Below are 24617 nucleotides of genomic sequence, written 5' to 3'. Positions count from 1 at the left end.
TCATGTCTAGACTTCTGGTCTCACACAGGCTGCGTTTGATCCTGATAACCTGACCCAGAGACATTTTCTCCCTTTGCCTCCAGAGTAAAACTTAGTAGAAATTTGAATAAAACTTAGGTTTCCTCAGATGTTGGTAACAGGCTCTCTGTCTCCAGCATATGTAGTCAATGTATAATATGGGTATCATGTAAGAGGCAGCCTTTTTATTGTCACATACCATACCAAATGCATCAGATGAAAAGCACCCATGAGCAAGTAGAAAAATACAAATCATTCAGATAGCCTGTTAGATTCACCTCCCTTCCTCCTGCTGTAAAGAATTTTAAAAATTTTAATAAATGTTTATTTACCAGCTTACTGACTGAAATCTTCATTCTTTCCTGAGAGAGGAACTACTGAACTCAGGAACTGTTAATTTCTTAGAAACTGTCTTAAACTTTGGTGGTGGTGGTTGTGTTTGTCCTTCATTCTCGAAGGAGGACCATGACATCAGGGAGATGATGACATGACTTACAGTTGACTTTGATTTCAGTGAGGGAAGGCTATCAAGGTCACTAGCCTCATTTTCTCTTCCAAAGTCATCTGGGTCCAGCGGCCACATATTCATCAGGATGACTGGAGATGGCCCAGGATGCCGTGAGACCCTGGCACTTTTAGGCTAAGATCTTTTCAGGTTCTCACTTTGAGTGAGGCGATGCTGTTAATGGTCTCTTTAAAAAAAAAAATCAAACTGGGAGGGGAAGACCCTCCAGAGTTGCTGGCCAAAAGATAAACAGTTAATTTTTGCATTCACTCTGAGCCTGGAGGGCCCCCAAAATAGCCATGAAGTGGTGCTTGGGCAGGGAACTATTGTTGTCCAATCTATGGCCACCAGAGTGAACTGGGTTTAAGGTTTGGTCTTTGAGAAAGAAATCTAACCAGTAAACCCCAAGTTAACTAAGCTTTTGGCCATCAAAATTTACCTTCCTTTGGAGAGGAGAGGGAGAGGAAGAGGAAGGAGGTCAACACCCTTCTCATCCTTCACCTGGACTATTGCAGTAACTTTATAATGACTTTAACGCCTCAAGTTTCTCTCTCTCTAATGAATTTTCCACAAAGCTGCCAAAGTGATTTTCTTAAATTGAAGGTTTCACCAAAACACTGTCACACTCAAGAAGTGTCTCCCTTTTACCTTTAGGATCAAATACGAAGTTCACTTTTTTTGGTTTTTGAAATCTTTTACAACCTGGCTGCAACATACCTTTCCAACCTTATTATATTTTGCTACCCTTCCCATGTCTTCTTTGGTCTAACCAAGCTAACCTTCTTCCTAGTCTTCATACACTATACACCCATCTCTTGCATCCACTTGCCTTTGTTCTCTACCATGCCTGGGATGCATTACTTCTGCCTCTTAGAATTCCATTTCCTTTAAAACTCAACTCAAATGCACTACACATGGAGCCTTTATTCCCCCAGCAAAAACCCTCCACACTTGTGTTTATTTTATATATATTTAAAGATGTAAGTGTTGTCTCCTTGATTGAATGTAAGCTACTTTTTGAGGAGATTTTCCTCTATATATTCCATTTCATTTCTTCCTTCTATGCCTGTGCATTGCATGTCTTCCGTGTTTGGATTGTAATTCCCTTTCATCTACACCGTGTAGAATACTGTCAAAGTTTAGCTGAAGTGCCATCTCCTGTAAGATGATTTTTGATACTTCCATTTAATTATCCAATCCCCTTCCCATTATATTTTGTCCGTATTTATTTTGTATATATTTTCTATATACTTACCTGTGTTCATGTTGTTCACCTTAAAATTAGGAGTGTATTCCCAGCACCAAGTAACAGCACATAGTAGGCCTTTAGGCTTTTTGAATGAATGAATGAATGAATGAGCACAAGTATAAAGACAAATAGTTAGCCATGTGATACAATGTTGTGCACTGCTGTCTTCCTTTCAGGTATTTGAAAAATTGACCAAAGTCTGGAATTCCTCTCCTTTAATTTGTTATGCCTTGTGATAAGGCCCTTGTGTGAGGTGGCCACTTCTTTTTGATAACATCACTCATGGGACAGTAATGATGTCTGTAAGACCAAAGGGTAAAGTAATTACTTCTAACATATAAATTCATAAAATATTAGTCATTCTTGTGTTGAATGGCAAGTTTATGTAGTTTTGTACACCCAGACCTTAATACATACCATGAGATATGTCATACTTCAGAATCCCAAACAGTTCTTAGCATTATAATTTTCTTTATAGTTTGAGTATAAAATGTTGCATAAAAGTGAAGATGATACTACTATGCACTCTATGGGCAGAATTGTTTGAGGATTTCAAGTGCTACTTAGAAAAAAAATTTCCCCTAAACAAATTCTGAAGTACAGGTATGGTTATCATTCAAATCTTCATGTTGATTAAAGCCTATTTGTGAAGTCTCACCTTGTTGCGACTGTTTGATTTTGCAAGAACTCTTCAGAAAGAATAGTAATCAGGATGTGTTTTATCTTAACAGATTTAATAGCATCAAATTTAATTCAATTAAACAAACACTTTTTAAACACTGTGACACTGCCACTACGTTAAATAAGTTGGGAGACAAAAATGAAATAAGACATAACGCCTTCCCCCAAGGAGTTGACAGTCTAAAGAGCTAATAACAAATCACCAAATAATTGAGCCCCTACTGTGTGCAAAGGACTGAATACAACATGTGCTTTTCCTTATAATACTTAACAGCCTAGGAGATTACACAACATTGAACCTAGGCTCTAATTCTAATTGTTGTATCCTCCTTTTTTTTTTAATCATTTTTTAAAAGTCACACTTTACACTCATAATTAAATATTGTCACATTTCTTCCATGCCTTAGTTTTTCAAAAACACATTTATTCTTTATTTTTAATTATCATTTTAAAAAACATTTTGAGTTCTAAATTCTCTCCCTCCTGCCTGATGTCAATTATACATGCAAAATCATGCAAAACATTTCCATATTAGCCATGTTGAAAAAAAGGAAGAAAAATGGAAAAAGAAAAGAGAACATTATGCTTCAATCTGCGCTTGGCTTTCATCAATTCTCCCTTTGAATGTGAGTAGCATTTTTCATTGTAAGTTCTTAAGAATTGTCGTGGATTATTGTATTGATCAGAGTAATTAAGTCTTTCATAGTTGATTGTTGTATCATTTTTCTGTTACTGTGTACAATGTTCTCCTACTTCTGCTCATTTCACTTTGCTTCAATTAAAAGTTTTCCCATTCTGCTCATCATTTCTTATAAGTGCGATAGTATTTCATTACAATCATATACCACAACTTATTCATCCATTCCCCAATTGATGGGCGTCCCTCAATTTCTAAGTTCTTTGCCACCACAGAAAGAGCTGCTACAAATATTTTTGTACATATAGTCCTTTTCCTTTTTTTTTTTTAATATCATTGGGATACAGACTTAGTAATTCTATTACTAGGTTAAAGGGTACGCAAAGTTTTATAACCCTTTGGGCATTGTTCCAAATTGTTCTCCAGAAGAGTTGGATTAGTTTATAATTCCACCAATAGTACATTAGTGTCCCTGCTTTTCCACATTCACTCCAGCATTTGTCATTTTCCTTTTCTGTCATTTAAGCTAATATGATAAGTATGAGGTGGTACTTCAGAGCATTTTTTTCTATTGAAAACTGCCTGTTTTGACCATTTCTCCATTATTTACTCTTTGATCATTTGTCATTTGAGGAATGGCTCTTTTTATAAATTTTATCCCTATATATTTAAGAAATGAGGCCTGTATTAGAGAAATGCTGTAAAAATTCCTTTTTTGTTTTCTGTTTTCCTTCTCATTTTGACTGCATTGGATTTGTTGTGCAAAACCTTTTTAATTTCATGTAATTAAATCTATTCATTATGTTTCCCATGATCTTCTCTTTCTCTTCTTTGATCATAAAGTCTTTCCTTATCCGTAGATCTGACAGGTAAAATTTTCCACACTCTCCTAATCTGCTTATGTTACCACCCTTTATGTCTAAACCATATACCCATTTTAACTATCTTGGTATATACTGTGAGATGTCAGTTTATTCTACCAAACTGTTTGCCCCCAAAGCTTTGATCTTTGAATTTATGTCAAACACTGATCATTTCCTGCTGCATATTATGTACCTAATCTATTACACTGATCTGCCATTCCATTTCTTAGTTAATACTCAGATTGTTTTGATGATTCTCACTTTGTGATATAGTTTGAAATCTGGTACTGCTAGACCACCTTCCTTCATTTTTGTTGATTTTCTTTTCTTTCTTTTGTTGATATTCTTGACCTTTTGTTCTTCCAGATGAATTTTGTTATGGTTTATTTCTAGCTCTGTAAGATAATTTTTTGGTACTTTGATCGTTATGGCACTGAATAAGTAAATTAATTTAAATTTTAAAAGTAAATTAATTTAGGTAGAATTGCCATTTTTATTATATTGGCTTGGCCTACTCATAAGCAATTAATATTTCTCCAGTTGTTGAGATTTGTCTTTATTTGTGTGAAAAGTGTTTTGTAATTGTGTTCATCTGGTTCCTGTGTATGTCTTGGCAGATAGAAATGCCTCCATTTATTTTGTACAATCCAGTTATTTTAAAGGGAATTTATCTTTATCTTCCTCCTAGACTGTTGGTTTTACACACACGCACACACACACACGAGATGATTTTTGTAGGTTTATTTTATATCCTGCAATTTTGCTAACTAAAGTTGTTAATTCCAACTAGTTTTTTAGTTGCTTCTCTAGGATTCTCTAAGTATACCTTCATACCATCTCTAAAAAGGGATAGTTTTGTTTCCTTATTGCCTATTTTAGTTCCTTCAGTTTCTTTTTCTTGTCTTATTATGGCTAGCATTTCTAGTATAGTATTGAATAATAGTTGTAATAATGGACATCCTTGCTTCATGAACCCTGATTTTATTATAGGAGGGCTTCTGGCTCATCTCCATTGTTTGTGCTGATGGATTTAGATAGATACTATTTATCATTTTAAGGAAAGCTTCATTTATTCCTGTGCTTTCTGTTGTTTTTAATAGGAATGCATGTTGTATTTTGTGAAAAGCTTTTTCTGTATCTATTCATATCATATAACTTTTGTGGTTTTTGTTATTGATATAGTCAGTTATGCTGATAGTTTTCCACATACTGAATCAGCCCTACATTCATGGTATAAATCTTAACTAGTCATAGTGTATCATTTTTGTGATAGGATACTATAATTTTCTTGTTACTGAAAATTTTTGTACCAATGTTGATTAGAGAAATTGATTTATAGGTTTTTTAAATTTTGTTTTTTGTTCTACCTTTTTTGCTCATCCTGGTTTGAGTATCAAAACCATATTTGTATCATAAAAGGAATTTGCCAGGACTCTTTCCTTTCCTGTTTTTTCCAAATAGTTTATATGGTATTGGATTTAATTGTTTTTTAAATCTTTGGTAAAATTCTCTTGTAAAATCCATCTGGAGCTGGCATTTTTTCTTAGGGACCTCATTTATGGCCTGTTCAATTTGGTTTTCTAAGATAGGGTTATTTAAGTACTCTATTTCCTCTTCTGTTAATCTGAGCAGTATGTTTTTGTAAATATTCAACTATTTCATTTAGACTGTTAAATTTTATTGGCATGTAATTGGGCAAAATTATTTCTTTATTTCCATTTCATGGATGGGACATTCATCTATATTTTCTTTTTTTTTTTTTTTTTTTTAGGTGCTTAATAAATGTTTATTGATTTAGTATAAACTCATCCTCTGTAAGCTCCCTATAAGCATATTCAGCATAACTGATAGCAATCAGAAAACAGGGATGATATGTAATTCATCCTGTTCCCATATAATTTTGATCTCCTCTTCTAGGTCTCTATGTTTTGAGATCTTTTTTTTTTTTTTTTAGATGCAATTTATTTATTTAACATATTTGGTTTTCAGCATTGATTTTCACAACAGTTTGAATTACAAATTTTCTCCCCATTTCTACCCTCCCCCCCACTCCAAGATGGCTTATATTCTGGTTGCCCTGTTCCCCAGTCAGCCCTCCCCTCTATCACCCCCCTCCCCTCTCATCCCCTTTTCCCTTCCTTTCTTGTAGGGCAAGATAAATTTCTACGCCCCATTGCCTGTGTATCTTATTTTTTAGTTGCATACAAAAATTTTTTTTGTTTTTGAACATCTGATTTTAAAACTTTGAGTTCCAAATTCTCTTCCCTCTTCCGTTCCCACCCACCCTCCCTAAGAAGTTGAGCAATTCAACCTAGGCCACACATGTATTATTATGTATAACCCTTCCACAATACTCATGTTGTGAAAGGCTAACTACATTTTGCTCCTTCCCAACCCATCCCGCTTTATTGAATTTTCTCCCTTGACCCTGTCCCCTTTCCAAAGTGTTTGTTTTGATTACCTCCACCCCCATCTGCCCTCCCCTCCATCATCCCCCTGCCTTTTTTTTTTTATCTTCCTCCCTTTTCTTTCCTGTGGGGTAAGATACCCAACTGAGTATGTATGGTATTCCCCTCAGGCCTAATCTGATGAGAGCAAGGTTCACTCATTCCCCCCTCACCTGCCCTCTCCCCTCCTCCCATAGAACTGCTTCCTCTTGCCACCTTTATGTGAGATAATCCACCCCATTCTATCTCTCCCTATCTCCCTCTCTCAGTATGTTACTCTCTCATCCCTTAATTTCATTTTATTTCTTTTAGATATCTTCCCTTCATCTTCAACTCACCCTGTGTCTGCTCTCTCTCTTTTACATATATATATATATATATATATATATATAAACACATATATATATATACACATACATACATATACACATAGAAATATACATACATACACATTCACTTATATATATACATAAACATATATATACATATACATATACATATATATGGATATTCCCTTCAACTACCCTAATACTGAGGTCTCATGAATCATACTCATCATCTTTCCATGTAGGAATGTAAACAAAACAGTTCAACTTTAGTAAGTCCCTTGCAATTTCCGTTTCTTGATTACCTTTTCATGCTTCTCTTGATTCTTGTGTTTGAAAGTCAAATTTTCTATTCAGTTCTGGTCTTTTCACTGAGAAAGCTTGAAAGTCCTCTATTTTATTGAAAATCCATATTTTGCCTTGGAACATGATACTCAGTTTTGCTGGGTAGGTGATTCTAGGTTTTAATCCTAGCTCCATTGACCTCCGGAATATCGCATTCCAAGCCCTTCGATCTCTTAATGTAGAAGCTGCCAGATCTTGGGTTATTCTGATTGGGCTTCCACAATACTCAAATTGTTTCTTTCTGGCTGCTTGCAGTATTTTCTCCTTGATCTGGGAGCTCTGGAATTTGGCAACAATATTCCTAGGAGATTTCTTTTTGGGATCTATTTGAGGAGGCGATCGATGGATTCTTTCAATTTCTATTTTGCCCTGTGGCTCTAGAATATCAGGGCAGTTCTCCTTGATAATTTCCTGAAAGATGGTATCTAGGCTCTTTTTTTGATCATGGCTTTCAGGTAGTCCAATAATTTTTAAATTATCTCTCCTGGATCTATTTTCCAGGTCAGTGGTTTTTCCAAGGAGATATTTCACATTGTCTTCCATTTTTTCATTCCTCTGGTTCTGTTTTATAATATCCTGATTTCTCATAAAGTCACTAGCTTCCACTTGCTCCAATCTAATTTTTGAAGTAGTGTTTTCTTCAGTGGTCTTTTGGACCTCCTTTTCCATTTGGCTAATTCTGCCTTTCAAGGCATTCTTCTCCTCATTGGCTTTTTGGAGCTCTTTTGCCATTTGAGTTAGTCTGTTTTTTAAGGTGTTGTTTTCTTCATTGTATTTTTCAGTATTTTTTTGGGTCTCCTTTAGCAAGTCATTGACTTGTTTTTCATGGTTTTCTTGCATCCTTCTCATTTCTCTTCCCAATTTTTCCTCTACTTCTCTAACTTGCTTTTCCAAATCCTTTTTGAGTTCTTCCATGGCCTGGGGCCAGTTCATGTTTTTCTTGGAGGCTTTTGTTGTAGGCTCTATGACTTTGTTGTCTTCTTTGTCACCAAAGAAAGAATCCAAAGTCTGAGACTGAATCTTTGCGCGCTTTCGCTGCCTGGCCATATTCCCAACCAACTAACTTGACCCTTGAGTTTTTCAGTGGGGTATGACTGCTTATAGACTAACGAGTTCTATGTTCCACGTTTGGGGAGGAGGTGCCAGCTCTGTCAGAGCCGCACTCCTCCTTCCCCAAGGACCCCCAGTCCAGACTGGGCTTAGATCTTCAGCAGGCTGTTGCACTCCTGCTCTGATCTGCCACTTAATTCCTCCCACCAGGTGGGCCTGGAGCCAGAAGTAACAACAGCTGTAGCTGCCCCCGGGGCTGGAAGCCGAACCATGAACTCCTTCCACTCCTGCAGCTTTTCCCACTAACCTTCTCTGCAGTCTTTGGTGTTTGTGGGTCGAGGGGGTCTGGTAACTGCCGCAGCTCACATATTCAGGGCGCTAGGGCCCCCTCCGCCTGGCTTCTGGTCTGGATCGTCCACGCCGCTCAGGCTGGGCTGTGTTCCACTCCGTTTCCAGCTCCCACCTCCCAGCTCCGTGTGGAATAGACCTCACCCAGAGACCATCCAGGCTGTCCTGGGCTGGAGCCCTGCTTCCCTCTGCTGTTCTGTGGGTTCTGCCGTTCTAGAATTGGTTCAGAGCCATTTTTTATAGGTTTTTGGAGGGACTCGGGTACGGAGCTCACTCTAGTCCGTGCTTACCAGCCGCCATCTTCTCATCTATATTTTCGATACGGGCAATTTGATTTTTTTTTTAAAAAATCAAATTAACCAATGATCTCTCTAATGTTTTCCCCCTCATAATAGCAGCTTGTAGTTTTATTTATTAGTTCAAGGGTTTTTTTAACTTTCAATTTTATTCATCTCTCCTTTGATTTTCAGGATTCCTATTTTTAGTTTTTAGTTGGAGCTTTTAAATTTATTCTTTTTCTAGTTTTTTTAATTGCATGTTCAGTTTGCCCTTTTTTTCTCTTTCTCTTCTTTTTTTTTTGTTGATATAAGAGTGTAGAGATAAAATTTCCCCTGAGTTGAGTTTGACTTCATCCCACAAATTTTGGTATTTTGTATAATTGTTGTCCTCTTTTCATTAATGAAGTTATTGTTTCTATGATTTGTTCTTTGACCCACTCATTTTTAAGATTAGATTATTTAGCTTCCAATTAATTTTTAGCCCATGCTTCCAAGGCCCTTCATTAGATGTAATTTTTATTGCATTATGCCCCACAGAGAGAGCATTTGATATTTATGCTTTTCTGCCCTAATACATACATGGTCAGTTTTTTGTGAGTATTCCATATCCACCTGAGAAAAAAAATGTATACTCCTCCCTATTCCCATTCAGTTTTCTCTAGAGGTCTATCACATCTAAGTTTTCTAAAATTCTACTCAAACTTCTTTTCTTGTTTTGTGGTTCAATTTATCTACGTCTAAGAAGGAAAGTTGAGGTTCCCCACTAGTAAAGTTTTACTGTTTTTTCCTGTAACTCATTTCCCTTTTCCTTTAAGAATTTGACTTCTCTGCTATTTGGGGCACATGTTTCTCATGGATATTACTTAATTATCTCTATTCTGCTGTCTGCTTCAGTTTTGTGGGTGATTTCATCATTCATATTAAGTTATGTTTACTAAGTATATAGTTCTCTGCATCCTATTTTTTCTGTTTATCCTTTTTTCTCTCTTTTTACCATGTCCCTTCTCTAAAGTCTATTTTGCTTCTGACCTACAGTTTTTTTTTTATCTGCTCTCTCTCTTTCATCGTTTCTACCCCCATCCTCTACCTTTTCTTATCTTCTTTCCCTCCTGCTTCCCTGTTGGGTAAGATACTTTTATACCCACATGATTATGTATATATGTTCTTCCATCTTTGAACCAATTTCAGTAAGAGTGAGGTTCACTGTTGCTCAGCCATCTCTCTCAATTTTCCCCTCCAATGTAAAAGCTTTTCCTTGCATGCCTTTTTTTATGTGAGATAATTTTCTCCTCCCTTCCCCCTTCTCCCAGTGTATCTCTCTTTCTCACCCCTTCATTTTTTTAAGATCATCTCAACATAATCTTCTCACTTTCATGCCTTTGTCTATGTAGACTCCTTCTAACTGCCCTCATAATGAAAAAGTTCTTAGGAGTCATATGTATCATCTTCCCATATAGGAATGTAAACAGCTTAACCTTACAAAGTCTCTTTACAAAGTTAACTTGTTATACTTCTCTTGAGTCATGTGTTTGTCATTTTCTATTCAGCTCTATTCTTTTCATCAGGAATGCTTATAATTCCTCTGTTGTATTAAATTCCCATTTTTTTTTTCTTCTGAAGGGTTATCCTCAGTTTTGCTGGATAAATTATTCATGGATAATTTTAGATTAGGATTAATCCTAGTTACTTTAGCTTTTGGAATATTATATTCCATCCCCTTCCCTTTTTTAACATGGAAGTTATTAATTTTCTGTGGATTCTTACTGTGGTTTATGGTGTCTGAATGGTTTCTTTCTGGCTATTTGCCATATTTTCTCCTTAACCTGGGAACTCTGGAATTTGGCTATAAAACTCCTGGAATTTTTCATTTTAGGATGTCTATTGAGAGGTGATTCTTTCCATTTCTATTTTACCTTCTGGTTCTAAGCTATCTGGGCAGTTTTTTAATAATTTCTTGAAATATGATTTCTATGTTCTCTTTTTGATCATGGCTTTCAGACAGTCCAATAATTCTTAAATTTTCTTTCCGTGATCTGTTTTCCAGATTAGTTGTTTTTCAGTGAGATATTTCACATTTTTTTTCCATTCTTTGACTGTTTTATTGTTTCTTGATGTCTCATGCAATCATTAGCTTTCACTTGCCCAGTTCTAATTTTTAAGGAATTATTTTGTCCAGTGAGCTTTTGTACTTCTTTTTCCATTTTGTCCAAGTCTGATTTTTAAGGAGTTCACTGAAGAAGTAAAGTTTTTGTATTCCCTTTTCCATTTGGCCTATTTTGCTTTTTAAGGAGTTCTTTTCCTCAGTGAATTTTTGTCCCTATTTTATCATTTCACCAGTTCTGCTTTTTAAGGTGTTATTTTCTTCAGTAATTTTGTACTGCTTACCAAGTTGTTGACTCTCCTTTTCATAATTTTCTTGCACCACTCTCATTTCTTCTCAATTTCTCCTGCCACTCTAATTGCTTTCTTTAGTTCTCCCAGGAATTTATTGATTTTGTGTCCAATTTGCATTTTTTTCCTTTGAGGCTTTGCTTGTAGCTGTCTTCATATTGTTGTCTTTCTGTGAGATTGTGTTTTGGTTTTCCCTGTCACCATAGCTTTTTATAGTTAGGTCCTTTTTTTGTTGTTTGTTTGTTCATTTTTCCAGCCTGTTTCTTGACTTTTTAACTTTATGTTAAAGTTGGGCTTTGTTTCTGGGGTGGGAGTGGGGTACTGTTCCAAACTTGAGAGTTTTTGTGCTGCTGTTTTCAGAGTTATTTCTGGGGATCTGTAAGTTTTTTGGTGCTTTCAGAGTTTGGTGTGATCTGCGGAGAGGTATGGTCACTGTTTTCCTGGCCTGTTCTCTGGGCTCACCCAGGAAAGTTCGCTGCTCCTCTGCAGCTACTCGTACTAGTGCTCCCCTCTGCCTTGAAACTATGACTAGGGCCTCTGCTCCCGTGCTCCCTCAAGTGCTTACACTCCTCTTGACCTTGGAACTGCGTATGTGCAATACATCCGTGTCCTGCGCCCAGTGCTAGTTTGGGGTCCTTTGTAATCTTTCTGACCAGTTGTTTCACACACCCCTGCCTTACTGTCTCTGAGCTGTGAGCCCTGGAAGCTGTTGTTGCCACTATGGCAGCCACCACCAAGGCCCACAACTGATGTTGTCTCACCGTGTGTGCTCCAGGCTAAGCCCCCACCCAAGTGCTTGCTTCCTAAGTTGTCTTCAGCTAGAAAAATGTCTCACCCAGAGCTTCTGCTGGCCCTGTTGCTCCAAAATTCAATTTTAGGTGTTATTTGAAAGTTGTTTGGAAGGGAATGTTGAAAGAATCAGACTGGGTTGCTACCTTAATGGTGCCATCTTGGTTCTGCCTCCTCCTCCATGAGTTTTTCATGAGTTGCTATAGCCTCCATCTCCCCAGTTCAAAAGCTCGTAGCCTTCTGGTCAGTCAATAGAAATTGTCTGCCTTTGGACTCATTAAAAAATGTTTTTAGCTTACCAGATCCTGTCTTCTATAGGCATATCCCATCAGAACTCTGTGTCATGATGAGGCATAAGACTAGGACTTTAGTGGTCAATATAATGCTGTAAAACTTAGGAAAAGATAAAAAAGCATTTGTAAGATTTTGACCTGCTCTCTTGCTATTTCATATTATAGGATTTTTGGGTTTTTAAAAATCTTTTACTAGGTTCAGGGAGCCAGTTTCCGAGGTTGGAAAGAAGTGACCTCAATGTTTAATAAAGATGATGAACAGCAACTACTAGAAAAATGCAAATCTCCAAAGTTTAAAGGGTAAGTAGTAAAAGATTGTAAACAAAAAATTAACATTGTAAGAATAAGGCAGGGAAACAGACTTGAATGAATAAAGAAAATGATTTATTGTGTCTAGTTTAATTAATTAAAATGTATCTGTCTTAATTTTTAAGCATTTTGGGAAATTTTTGTTGTTTGGTCATTTGAGTCATGTTTGACTCTTCATGACCACTTCTCCAGCTCATTTTACAGATGAGGAGCTGAGGGCAAATAGGGTTAAATGACTTGGATAGGGTTACACAGCTAGAAGGTGTCTTGAGGCCAGATTTGAACTCATCAAGATGAGCCTGCCTGATTCTAAGCCCAGTGCTGTGTCCACTATGCTACCTACTAACCCTTGAGACGAGTGGTAATAGTTTTACTTTTAAGGAACTGTGCATAGTCAACAAATTAGCTATATTTATGATGTTACAGTTATTTGTTATACTTGTAAACCTTTCAGAATTTCTTTAGTTCTATTCCTATAAATTAACCAATTGAACTATTTTTAAAATCTTGGTTTCTGTATATTTTAAACAAACACTGCATTCAGTTTGAGATCATTTTGAGATTTTGGCCCTTTTTTGTTGTTGTTTTTACTGAAAATTACATCTTGAAGTTAGCTATTAAACTTGAATTTTAACTTGAACTAATTAATTAGCCTTTAAGCAACTTCAGTGATACTCAAACATAAAAAGAGCTTTAGAAGATAAAACAAACTATGTTAGAAATTAGGCACTATTAAGTCTTAGTGGTTTTACAAATATATACATTAACATGTACATATAAATTATTTTTATTATAGATTATTACATTGGCAATAGCAGTATGTACATTTTTAAAAGATGAATTGACTGGAAGTAATTTTCTTTATTCTAATGATTATTATGACCTTTCACTTTACCTAAACAACATTTTTTTCTGGATGAGCTGGTTTCAGTAAGTCCTCTTAATGGGCAAGATGATAAACTAGGTAATTTTTAAAGCTTTCTTTCAATCTATTCATGTCATGGAACCCTTTTCCAATTCTAGGTATAGATGCTTTCCTGAATTTTAGGCATTTAAAGAAAATAAAACCACTTGCCTATGAGGAGAATCCTAGCTAAAGGCATTAAGTTGCAATTCCTTTCTGTAAATTGAATAACCACCTCTTGATTGTAACCTATATTTTTGTAGTTATACCTTAAATAGTGTTTTGAAATTAATACATTTTTATCAGTTTGCACTATAATATTGTGTAAAGCTGATCCTTGCATTATTCCTTGCCCTTAATGTTTTTTATGGAGACTGTTAAATGAAGTTAAGTGGTGTCTGACTCAGATTTCTGAGTTCCTTAAGGTGAATTTATACAGTGGTGCTTTCAAACTCAAATAGAAACAGAGGCCACTAAACTATACGTAAGGATCCTTGTGCTCCACATGTTGGATCAGAAGAACACAATATTATCTATGTTCTATTGCATTCTTATTTATTTTATTAAATATTTTCTAATTACATTTTAATCTGATTAGGGCCATAAGTGCCATCCACAACAGGTTGTATGTCTGACGCCTCTGGTATACAGTTTATTATTTTTAACTTAGCTCCCATTTCTCCTCCTAAAATTTGCCTTTGGTTCATTACCTTTATTTTAGCAGTCATAGTTGCCTCACAATAAAGAACTAAAGCTCTTTTCTTTGCTTGTAAATTTGATTGGGCTTCCACTATAAAATTTTTTTACAAGAGTTGTAGGAGGAAATCTCTAATTTCATTAATAAGGAAAATGCCAGATATATGACACTCCTTCTAACTATCCAGGTTGTGAATCCCTTAACACCTTAGTAGATAAAAATCTTTCTTCATGAGTTGTTATTACTTTCTCCATCCCCAGTTCATTTTTTGGTAACTAATCCTTTGATAAATCTCAATAACCTTAATTTTTGTTATTGATTTTAGATTGCTTGGAAATGTTAATTTTGTAAATTTAAAGTTTTGAAGACTGCTTTCAGAATGATTTTAGTAGGTCCCCCAATTAAAAACTACCTGATATTTTATATGCCTAAATTTTTTTTTAAAGAATTGGTTTAGGGGCAGCTAGGTAGCACAGTGAGTAGAGCACCAGCCCTGGAGTCAGGAGGACCTGAGTTCAAATTGGCCTCAGACACTTGACACATGTACTAGCTGTGTGACCTTGGGCAAGTCACTTAACCCCAATTGCCCTGCCAAAAAAACAAACAAAAAAAAAGAATTGGTTTAATTGGATGCATACAAATATCAAAATGTCTTTTGGAGAAAGTTATTCAATATTTAACATTTTCATTTACCTCAGAACTAACTTAAGAATAAAAGAAGATGTGAAGACTGAAAAGAAATCTGGATTTTGGGACAGTTTGGTGTTAAAACAGAATATGCAATCTAAGAAACCAGATGAGATCGAGGGATGGGAGCCACCCCAGATTACTCTTGAAGATCCAGCTACTGATGTAGGTGACTCTTCTAGGGACCATCTCTCCTGGCCAGGTTGGGAAGATGAGACTAAAGGTTCCACTAAATACACCAACTTGACTAGCTCAGGAAACAGTTCCAGGTGGAGTATCAAGTCAGCCGGAAAATTGGTCAGCATTAGACGGCAAAGCAAAGGTAATCTTACTGATAACTGGGAAGAATTAGAATAGTAATGGCAATTTGAAATACTTTATAAATGGAAATGTTTCTTGATGTCTATGTATAATCAAACCAAAATTTGCTCAATATTGCACCTGTATGCTTAGTTTTGTTCAGATTCTTATAAATATTTATTCTGTTACTTTTAATTAGTATATCAACAGATGATTCATCTGTTTTCTTCATTTAAAAAGAAAACCTCTTTTGTGCCTATTTTTCATATTTCAATTTTTCCAGTATTTCAGATTGTTGAGATAACCAAAAATACTGTATTTCCTTTGTGAATGTATAGACTGGTTTTGAATTTGACTGCCTTATCCAGAAACTTGTAGGCCCTTGGGATCCCAAGACTTCTGAAGCTACAGATTGTTAATTTTGGATGACTTCCATTAAAAAAGCCAGTGTTGATTTGTAATTTGCCACAGAACTCTTCATGCCATAGTTATAATTCCTACGTTTTTTGTCTGAGAATCTTCTTTCCTTGTTTTTTTTTAATTAGTCATTCTGCTTCTGTTTGTATGTTGTATGAAATATGAGACTATAGCAGTTGTACAATTTTCTTCCATTGCTAGAAATTTGCAGAGAGTCAATAAGTCTTCCAAAAGTTAGTCTAAAAGTTACTTAATTTAGCAGAAAATCAAAATTTGCATAAAAAACTTGGTTAAACAATTACGTAGGAAAGTAAAGGGTTATAATTGAGTGCAAAATGTCAAATAAAAAAATTATATTCATTCGATGCCTGTGGAGAAATAGCTTCTTATTTGCACATGAATAGCAACAATTTTGGTTTTGTTTTGGTTTTATTTTTCCTTAGTTCTCCTTCTTGACTTTTAAATATTGATCTTATTTTTAAATTATTTATTTTTTAAAAGTCACTGTGCTTTTATGTTGTCAGGGTAACTAAGGAATGATGTAATGTGTGCTAACTACATGTCTTAGTACTCTTTCGTTTTAGTTTGGGAATTAAATTGTTATACTTCTGTTTATTATAGATTTCAAATGATATAAAACTGAAAGTGCCTCTTTTTCTATTATAACCACAGATTTGGGTTTAATTTTAAAAATTATATTCTTAATGTAATGGGTGTTAGTTACATCTTGTAAAAAAAATGCCTATTTTTAGCAGAAAAATAATTTATGGCTGATCCATTGTTATCAACTACGAAGTTATTTCCTGAAGTAAAAAATGTTTAAATCTCTAAACTTCTATTGTTGTCTTTAACTGTGCTCATGTCGGATGTCTATGACAATATGCCACTTCACCAGGGATGCTTAGATAGCTCTTTTATCTGAATCACCAACATGTTTGAGGAGAAAAAAAGTCATAACTTTTATTGGTAAAGAATAGTTTTTTCTTGGGGTTTTTTCAGGAGGAGGTATATGCTTCAGAACATGCAATTTACCAACATTATGCTGTCTCCATCCCCTGAAAACCGTATAAGGCAATTGTACTTCTGCGCAGCTCAGTTTAAATGGACTTTCCAATTAATATCTCTATGGAAAATCTGAACATGCCTAATCGTAAAACTACTAAGTATATGAAGAATTCTAAAAATACAATGTTTTAGGAAAAAAGATTTTCTTTGGCAAGAATAGTCAGAAGGATGCTGTATTTTAAAAATATACGTGAAATAATTTTAATTAGGTTTTTTCCTTCATAATATAATAGAAAGCTTTGTTAATACTATGCTACTTAGCCTTGTTGAAGAAGAAAAATAATTTGCCTCAGGTAAATAAGTTGATATTTGGTTTTTGTCTCCAGTGTCTTTGTAGTAGTGTTTGCTAAAATTACATAAGGATGTATTTCATAATTCGTGGAACCATTTCATAGTTCATTAAAAAAAAGCTTAAGATCAGAAGCACTGTTTTTGACATGTCTTGAGCTAATGCTGACACAAGACAATAGAAACAAATCAATTGAAGACCTTATGACAACCCTTTAGCTGAGGAGACAGGTCAGGAAATGTCATTACTTTTTTCCTCTTATTGGGAGTTCTGTTATACCATGACCAATAATGATCACTATGCCTTGCATAGTTTATTGTCAAGTGCCTGTATTTCTTTCACCTTTTAAAGTATTTGTGATGCACAGCTGGAGAAATAGCCCTATTTAATTATAAAATACTTCCCATAATCTGAGTTATTCTGAAGTTAAAACTATGTTTGGATTAGAATTTGTTGTATAACTTATCTGAATTTTTCTTTCCTGCAGATGAAACACATTAAAGTGAAATTAATGCTTAATTAAAATTGTGTCTGATTTTAAGGTAAAATGAATATGTGATTTTAATATAATTATTTATTATATTTTGTAGCATAATTTCTTTTGAAGAAATTTTCACTAAAGTGAGTTTTTCTTTTGTTCTTTTCATAGGCATTTCATTAAATCTCTTAACCAGAAAATATTGAGGCCTTAGTTTGGGTTTTAAATGTTGATATATCCTGAATATGATCAGGAATACTGGATGCATGCAACAGGGATAGAATTTAACTCCTTGATGCTTTGTTTGATTTTGATGAGAAATCAGTCATACTTCATAAAAGATAGATTTAAGGATGAATTTTGAGGTTATACAAAAACATTTTTACTTAAATCTTTTCCCCCATTGTCAGTTTGCATGATTATTAGCTTTTACTTAAGTTGATGTGTCAGATGACTGTAATAAGTCACATAGTGACTTGACTTTTTTTAGCCTCGTTTTCAAATGCAAATAATACTTGTAGAATTTTCACATAAATAAAAAAATAATTTAAACTGGAGTATTATGATTTTTAATTTTTAAATTTTCTTGAGTAGCATTTTCTTTTAGGTATATCAAAATTGTCACAATGATCAGTAGATGGGATCTGCCTCTAAAATACTTCTCTTGATATGTGACTATATTATGAAGGCGGAGTTCATGATTTCAAAGAAAATCATGTATATGCCTGAATGGTTCAGAGCCGCAGGATATAAGGAATTCTCTAAGTAGAAGGCAGAAGAATTAAAACATTTATTCAAGCTACAAAGTAGCAGACCCACGAACCAGTGTCCCCATTTCAATATCCTGGCCAAAAGCTTCCAGGCCCAATAAGTCCTCCTCACAAGAGTAACCAGGAGGTTACAGAAAAACATGATGACATTAAACAAAATCATATTCGTGCTTCCCCTCTCCGGTAAGAAGATTATCCCCTGGCCTCAAGCCCTTGCTCAGCACTCTCAGGTCTGGGCAAGGGTCAGCCCTGCTACCAGCAACGCCTGCTTCTTCAGTTCCTTTGGCTTTGGCTTGAGCTTCGGCTGTGGCTGGTGCTGGTGCTGGTGCTGCCGCTGGCTTCGACAAGTCTCAATCTCCAAGCTGGGTTCTCTCCTTTTATACAGTTTCAGGCGTCATCAAGCATCGTCTGAGCAACCAGAACTTAAGCTCCTATGATTTGCTCTGGTCTTAGCACCTCCCCTTGGGACCCTGGGAGCTTCACACCCACATCAGCTTAGCACCTAGTAATTAGGGGTTTGGGCAGACTTAGGAGCAAAGATCTAATCAGACCTTCTTAGCTGGCCCCACTCCCTTAGTCCCCCACCTGGGGCCCCACCTTAAGCCTATTCAAATGTGGGGGAAGAGCTTCTCATGTACAGATTGTCTGAACAGTGACACAAGTGGGTGTCAGGTGTTCAAGTAGGGCTACTGTATTGTGGGTTGTGATTGATACAGGTTGCCTTGATTTCTCCATCAGTTACTTAGTATTCAATAAACCATCATCTTCTTGGCTCCAGCTTTGATAAAGATGGAATAGTAGTCAGACATAGGGTCTTAGATCAGAAATTTGACCTGGGAAGAGACCTTGGAGGCCATTTGGTCAAACTCCATCATTTTTCAGATGTAAAAACTGAGGCTCAAAGAGAGCACATGACTAGCCTATGTTCACATACGAAATCAAATGGCAAAGCCTGGTTTTGAAACCAGGACTGTCCACACGTCTTCCAAATTTTTCAGTTACTTATCCTCATCTGCCTCTAAATATATCCCTCTTTCCAGCTTCCCTAATTCTGAGATAATACCACAATTTTCTTAATGACCTAGGCTGGAAATCTCCAAGTCATCTTTTCCTCTCTTTTCTCCCTAACTCCACATATTTAATCAAATTCACCAATAACAATCATCAGCCTTGAGGGGTAGGTAGTTGTTGGAGCTACTCTTGTTTTAAAGCTGAAGGAATGGAAGTTCAGAGAGAAGTTTAATTGTCCGGGGTCACTTAATTAAGATATGTCAAAGCCAGAAATCAAACCAGGATTTACCACGAAGAATAAAGGAGTTCTCTTACTGTTGTGCCATGTTGCTTTTAAGTCTGGACATTCTGCTTCCACAATCTCTCTTACCCATGTGCCTTTGCTGGACCATCTCAGCTATTATCACAGGATCCTGGATGGAGAAGTGACAACAAGGAGAAGCACAGAGCATAATCTTGTTTAGAGCCAATGAAAATCAGTGTGGAATAGTGAACAGAAACCTTGACTTAAGAGTTAGAAAACTGAGGATTCAGTCTTAGATCTGATTCTTTATACCTATATGATAGTGGGCAACCTCCAGTTTCTTTAAGGCCTTAAATTTTCTCATCTCTAAGGGAGAGACTTGAAGTAGATAAACTCTAAGGTTGTGATCTATGAACTTTGAATGATGAAAATGTTTCAGAGGAGAAGTCAAAGAGGAGAGCTGGCAGGAGCTCTGTTTATAAAGGGCAATAATATTTGTAAAGCACTTAGGCACAGTTCTTGATACACAGTAGGCACTATATAAAGATGATTATTCCCTTTCCCTTCCCCCTCTTTAATCTTTTGTGTCATTTACCTGCACTACTGAGTAAAAGCCTACCTAAAATGGGGGGGTGGGGAGGTATTCACAAACTTAGCAAGTAACTAATCAAATGTTGACAGATTTAATCATTCTTAGTTAAATGTAGTTTGACAGTTGTCTGGGAGTCACTTCTGATTAGACACATATATTTCATAAATGAAACAGGTAAGGACTAGATTGAAGAAAGCTTCAGGTAGGAGACAGATTGATTATTGATTAGATTTATTATCAAACTTCCTGTTGTTCATTAACTCATTTTGGTTCTTAAAGACCATCTATCAGCCCATTCTTAATACTTAAGAAAAGTCATACAAATTGGTTTGGTTTTTTTAGCTCTCTTTATATTTTAAATTGGGCAGCTAGATGACACAGTAGATAAACAGTGCCAGGCCTTGACTCAGGAAGACTCTTCTTTCTGAGTTCAAGTCTAGCCTCAGACACTCACTAGCTGTGTGGCCCTGGGTAAGTTACTTAATCCTGTTTGCTTCACTTTCCTTATCTGTAAAATGAGCTGGAGAAGGAAATGGCAAACTGCTCCAGTATCTTTGCCAAGAAAACCCCCAAAAATGGGGTCACGAAGAGTTGGGCATGACTGAAAAAATGACTAAACAGCAACAACAGATATTTTTAGATTAAAATGATGCTCCCTGCTGTAATCCAAGCTGTACCCAGCTGAAAGAAGCTGTCCTGAACTCTACCTATACCTTGTTAACAGCGTGATATAAAAAGAGAAGGAAAAGAATGGAAGTACTGAATTATGTAGACCTAGTGGACTTAATTATTTTATAATATAAATATTATAAATTAGTATTATGTACATAGTAAATTTGTTTACTAAATTGGCCTATGGAGCTTTAAATGAATTGATTTGCTTTTGTTTAAAACAAAGTTTTAAAGAGAATTACTTCCTTTGCAGAGGTTCTAAATCTTTGTCTAGTAAAAACTTTGGACCCCTTCTCAGAATGTTTTTAAATGCATAAAGTAAAAGACAAAGACTAAAAGATTACAAAGAAACAAAGTTTAGCAAAAATAAGGATGTACTTTTTCTTTTTAAATACCCAAGTTCAAAGACCCTCCTCCCCACCCCTAGAAGCTAGGTCTTTAAATCCTTTGGACTGCTTTTCTTTTAGATGCCTTATGATTATTGCCCCCAAAGCTTTGATAAGCTTACGGAGTGGTTCCTCGTTGGCCTCAGGATTGTTTTCAAGAATCAAAGAATTAGGATTGGAAGGTACCTCAGGAGCCATCTAGTCAAGCTCCAACATTTTAAAGATAAGGAAATAGGCCCAGGGATTTATCTTTAATGTTAAAACTAAGTGCTGGATACAAGAGTGAATCAATCACATACATACAGTGGGATCCAAAATTAGGAAATTAGGCTTTTGTATGTGAAACTGGAAATTCCATTTCAGTCATTATTCTCTGGTAGTGGAAAGAATTTTCATATTTAAAAACTGTATTTCATATATTTACATATAAGATACATATATGTGTATGCTATATTTTGCTATATACATATATAATTATGTACTGCCGATTTGAAATTAGCGGAGAACTAGTACTAGAATTATAGCTAATGAGAAGGTGTATAAAGATAGCCTTTAAGGTAATTGGCTGATGAAGACTTGACAGTGAAAATACTGTATTTGTGAATATCAATTCAGAGCCACTTGATTAAAAAAAAGAAGAGGAAAATAAAACAGGTGACTATGGCTTTAGTAAGATCTATCTTTTGGGGCAGCTAGGTAGCACAATGAGTAGAGCACCAGCCCTGGAGTCAGGAGGACCTGAGTTCAAATGTGGCCTCGGACACTTGACACACTTGCTAGCTCTGTGACCTTGGGCAAGTCACTTAACCCCAGTTGCCTTCCCTTCTCCACTCCAAAAAAAAAAAAACCTAACCAAAAAAAATCTAAGCAGTTAAGGCCCCAAAGCCCCAGGGATATCAGTACTCCCAGTCTATTGGCTCTACTTCCAGTCTGCCTCCTGCAGCTATAATTAGGGGGCAATTATTGTGGAGCAGGGCCTAGTCTTTCCCACCATTTGTCCATAGCTCAAAGAGCAGGCAAACACCTGAAATAGCAATACACCTCAGAGAGATAGGAGGCATCATGTACCAGGTCAGTCAAATTATCACCTTCCATAAGACCACAGTGGAGACAGCCCAGGACCCTGGACCTAAGAGCCCCTTTGAAAGGCAGTGCCCCACCACATTACCTTTGTAGTCATCATTTAGAAAACCAGTCCTTGTGCTCATGTGACCTGGCAATGACTGAAGAGCGCCAAAGGCCTTGGCATTGTCAAATAGTTCAACCTCAGAAATGGATAGTAATTTATTGGTTGAAATGACATTAAAGAAAGATGCATTAGTATCTGCTTTGCTGCTATATTCTATGGATTATGTGGATTTTCTGTCTGGCTTGGCAGCTGGAACTTTTGTCTCCTTATTAAGATATGAGCTCCTTGAGAACAGGGACTGCTTTTCCATTTATATTCCTAGCCTTTATTTTTTTCATTTTTTTATTCTAATTTTTTTATTCATTAACTAGAATATATTGACCCATTACTGGAAGATCTGTAGAAATAATCTAGTCTGGTCCCCTCATTTTGATTCTAAGTATAAATTGGAAGCATTAATATGGTGAAGATAATGAATAACTTTACACTGGCTATATTACCAGCTGAGTAATGTAAATTTCAATACCTCTCTGTACCTCAATCTCCTCATTTCAGAATGGGACTTACAGGATCATAGACTTAAAGCCAGAAGAGAGACTTCAAAGGTCTAACCAAAAACGTCATTTTGCTGATAAGCCTAAAGAAAAGAAGTTAATTGCCCAAGGTCCCAAAGGTAGTGGGAGAATTGGAACTTGAACATGGTCCCCTTTATCCAGTATTCTTTACACTACTTGACCATGGCCCTTATCTGGTGGTATCTGCACAGGGTTGTTGTGAGCATCAAATAAGAATTTAGGTAAAGTACTTTATAGTGCTTTAAAGCTTAGAGTTCTTTAAGGCATGTTTACATAAATGTTCTGAATATTATAAGAACAGAAACAAGAATAGATGTCCTAAACAAAGATGATTCTCCCCCAAATGCTTAACTTTTTTTTCATAATAAGGAGAATAACATTTATAACCCTAGACCCCTCTTTATTAGTAATGAGCATGTGATCTAACAGATTTCACTGCTAACCATAAGAAGCTTCTCGCACCCTACATAAGGGAAGGTAGAATCAGATATTAGGTAGAACACTCCAGTCAGTAGCTTATTTACCTTATTTAAGCACACATAGGTGTACTATTTCTTCATGGAAGAAAACTGACCTCAATAACAGAATGCACACTCTGTTCTTAAACTTTTTAATGTGACTTAAGGGGAAAGTAAAAACTTAGAAATATGAACACAGAACCATAAGGTGAAAGCCTCTAACCTGCATTTGAAAAGGCTGCCTCTTAAAAGATGAGACTAGTAAGCTGGTATAAGGAGTTTATTGGCTTTTAACTGCACAAATTTGCCCAAGTCTTTGCTTAAAACTGTATTGTTTTCTTAAGTATCATTAAGTGCCTTGTTTAGTTTTAATGACCATGAAAGAGGGTTAACTTATTTATGTCCAGTTTCTTATCAGGTTTATCAGCACCCTCTTGCACCTTCCTCTACTCCACTGAAAACAGAACCAATATCAAACCAAACTTTATCATGTTATCATTCTCTACCAAGTTATTGAAACCCCATTGAAAGAGGCTCAGTTCTTATCAACCCATGGTTTACCTCCTTTAACTGTATTAGTTTAATTAATTTATTTAGCAATTTCATAGTATTAAACATTTATAGCTTTTTTTTTCTTCGGCTAGCAAGAAGCAACCCTAGCTTATCTGTGGAAATTGTCGAGTTATCTTAGCTAATGGAAAATGTGTCCTAGTAGGCAGTTTAGGTAGGCAGTGTGAGAACTTATTTCTCTCTTATATTTAATAACTAATTACTGTATTAGGACCAAAGTTTCCCTCCTTTTCTACAGCCTTATCCAGAAACTAACCCATGTGGAAGATTTATGCAGGCTAAGATCTAATCTGACAGTAAAAGAAATTCTAAGTTTGGGCTAATGGGTGTATTTATGCTCATTGCGTTTGCTCCTACAGGTCTGGGGAAGTGTTGATTCTCCCTTTTGTCAGATAGGTAATATGGAAATTGATGTCTCTTTGACCAGGATTTCGGTGACCCAAGTTACATACCCCAGACCTTCATTGTAATATAGGCCAGCTTCTCATTGTAATATCCATTTTCTCACTAATTGTTAACCAATCAGGTTTGATTCCCAGTATGAGGACTTAGCTGCTTTTTGAAGGGTACATAAATTGTGAGCCAGCTGCCATGATTGCTTTTGGTCTTAAGAGAGACAGCCAAATGACCATCCTTTTATTAATAAATGGGCTGGCCTTATTAATAAAATGATTAGATTACCCAGAATCTATGTCTCTTGGAATTTTTTAATCATCACAGCAGTGCGCTCTTCTTTTTTCATCATCACTACATTGTGGACCTGCAAAAGTGTGTTGTTTTATTGTTTGACATTTTTCATTATTTCCTTTCCCAAACTCTGTGGTCCATTCAAATTGACTTCTTT

General features: G+C 35.9%; 1 protein-coding gene across 3 annotated transcripts in view; it reads left to right on the top strand.

The window, feature by feature from the left end:
• LOC118844749 (testis development related protein) overlaps window positions 1–17922 on the top strand; it is a 64938-nt gene extending 47016 nt beyond the window's left edge. The window contains exons 4-7 of one of the 3 annotated variants that reach the window (XM_036752725.1): window positions 12417–12520; window positions 14829–15139; window positions 17376–17430; window positions 17538–17865. In XM_036752725.1, coding sequence (XP_036608620.1) covers window positions 12417–12520; window positions 14829–15139; window positions 17376–17389 — 429 coding nt within the window. In that variant the 3' untranslated portion in view covers window positions 17390–17430; window positions 17538–17865. Of the gene's footprint in view, window positions 1–12416; window positions 12521–14828 lie in introns of all 3 variants that reach the window. The other 2 variants (XM_036752724.1, XM_036752722.1) reach the window with 2 other exon arrangements.
• The last annotated feature ends 6695 nt before the right edge of the window (window positions 17923–24617 follow it).

The sequence above is a fragment of the Trichosurus vulpecula genome, chromosome 3 (genome assembly GCF_011100635.1).
Source record: "Trichosurus vulpecula isolate mTriVul1 chromosome 3, mTriVul1.pri, whole genome shotgun sequence".
In the NCBI taxonomy this organism is placed as follows: domain Eukaryota; kingdom Metazoa; phylum Chordata; class Mammalia; order Diprotodontia; family Phalangeridae; genus Trichosurus; species Trichosurus vulpecula.
Note: the sequence above shows the minus strand (reverse complement) of the source record. Positions and strands in the feature narration are given on the sequence as shown.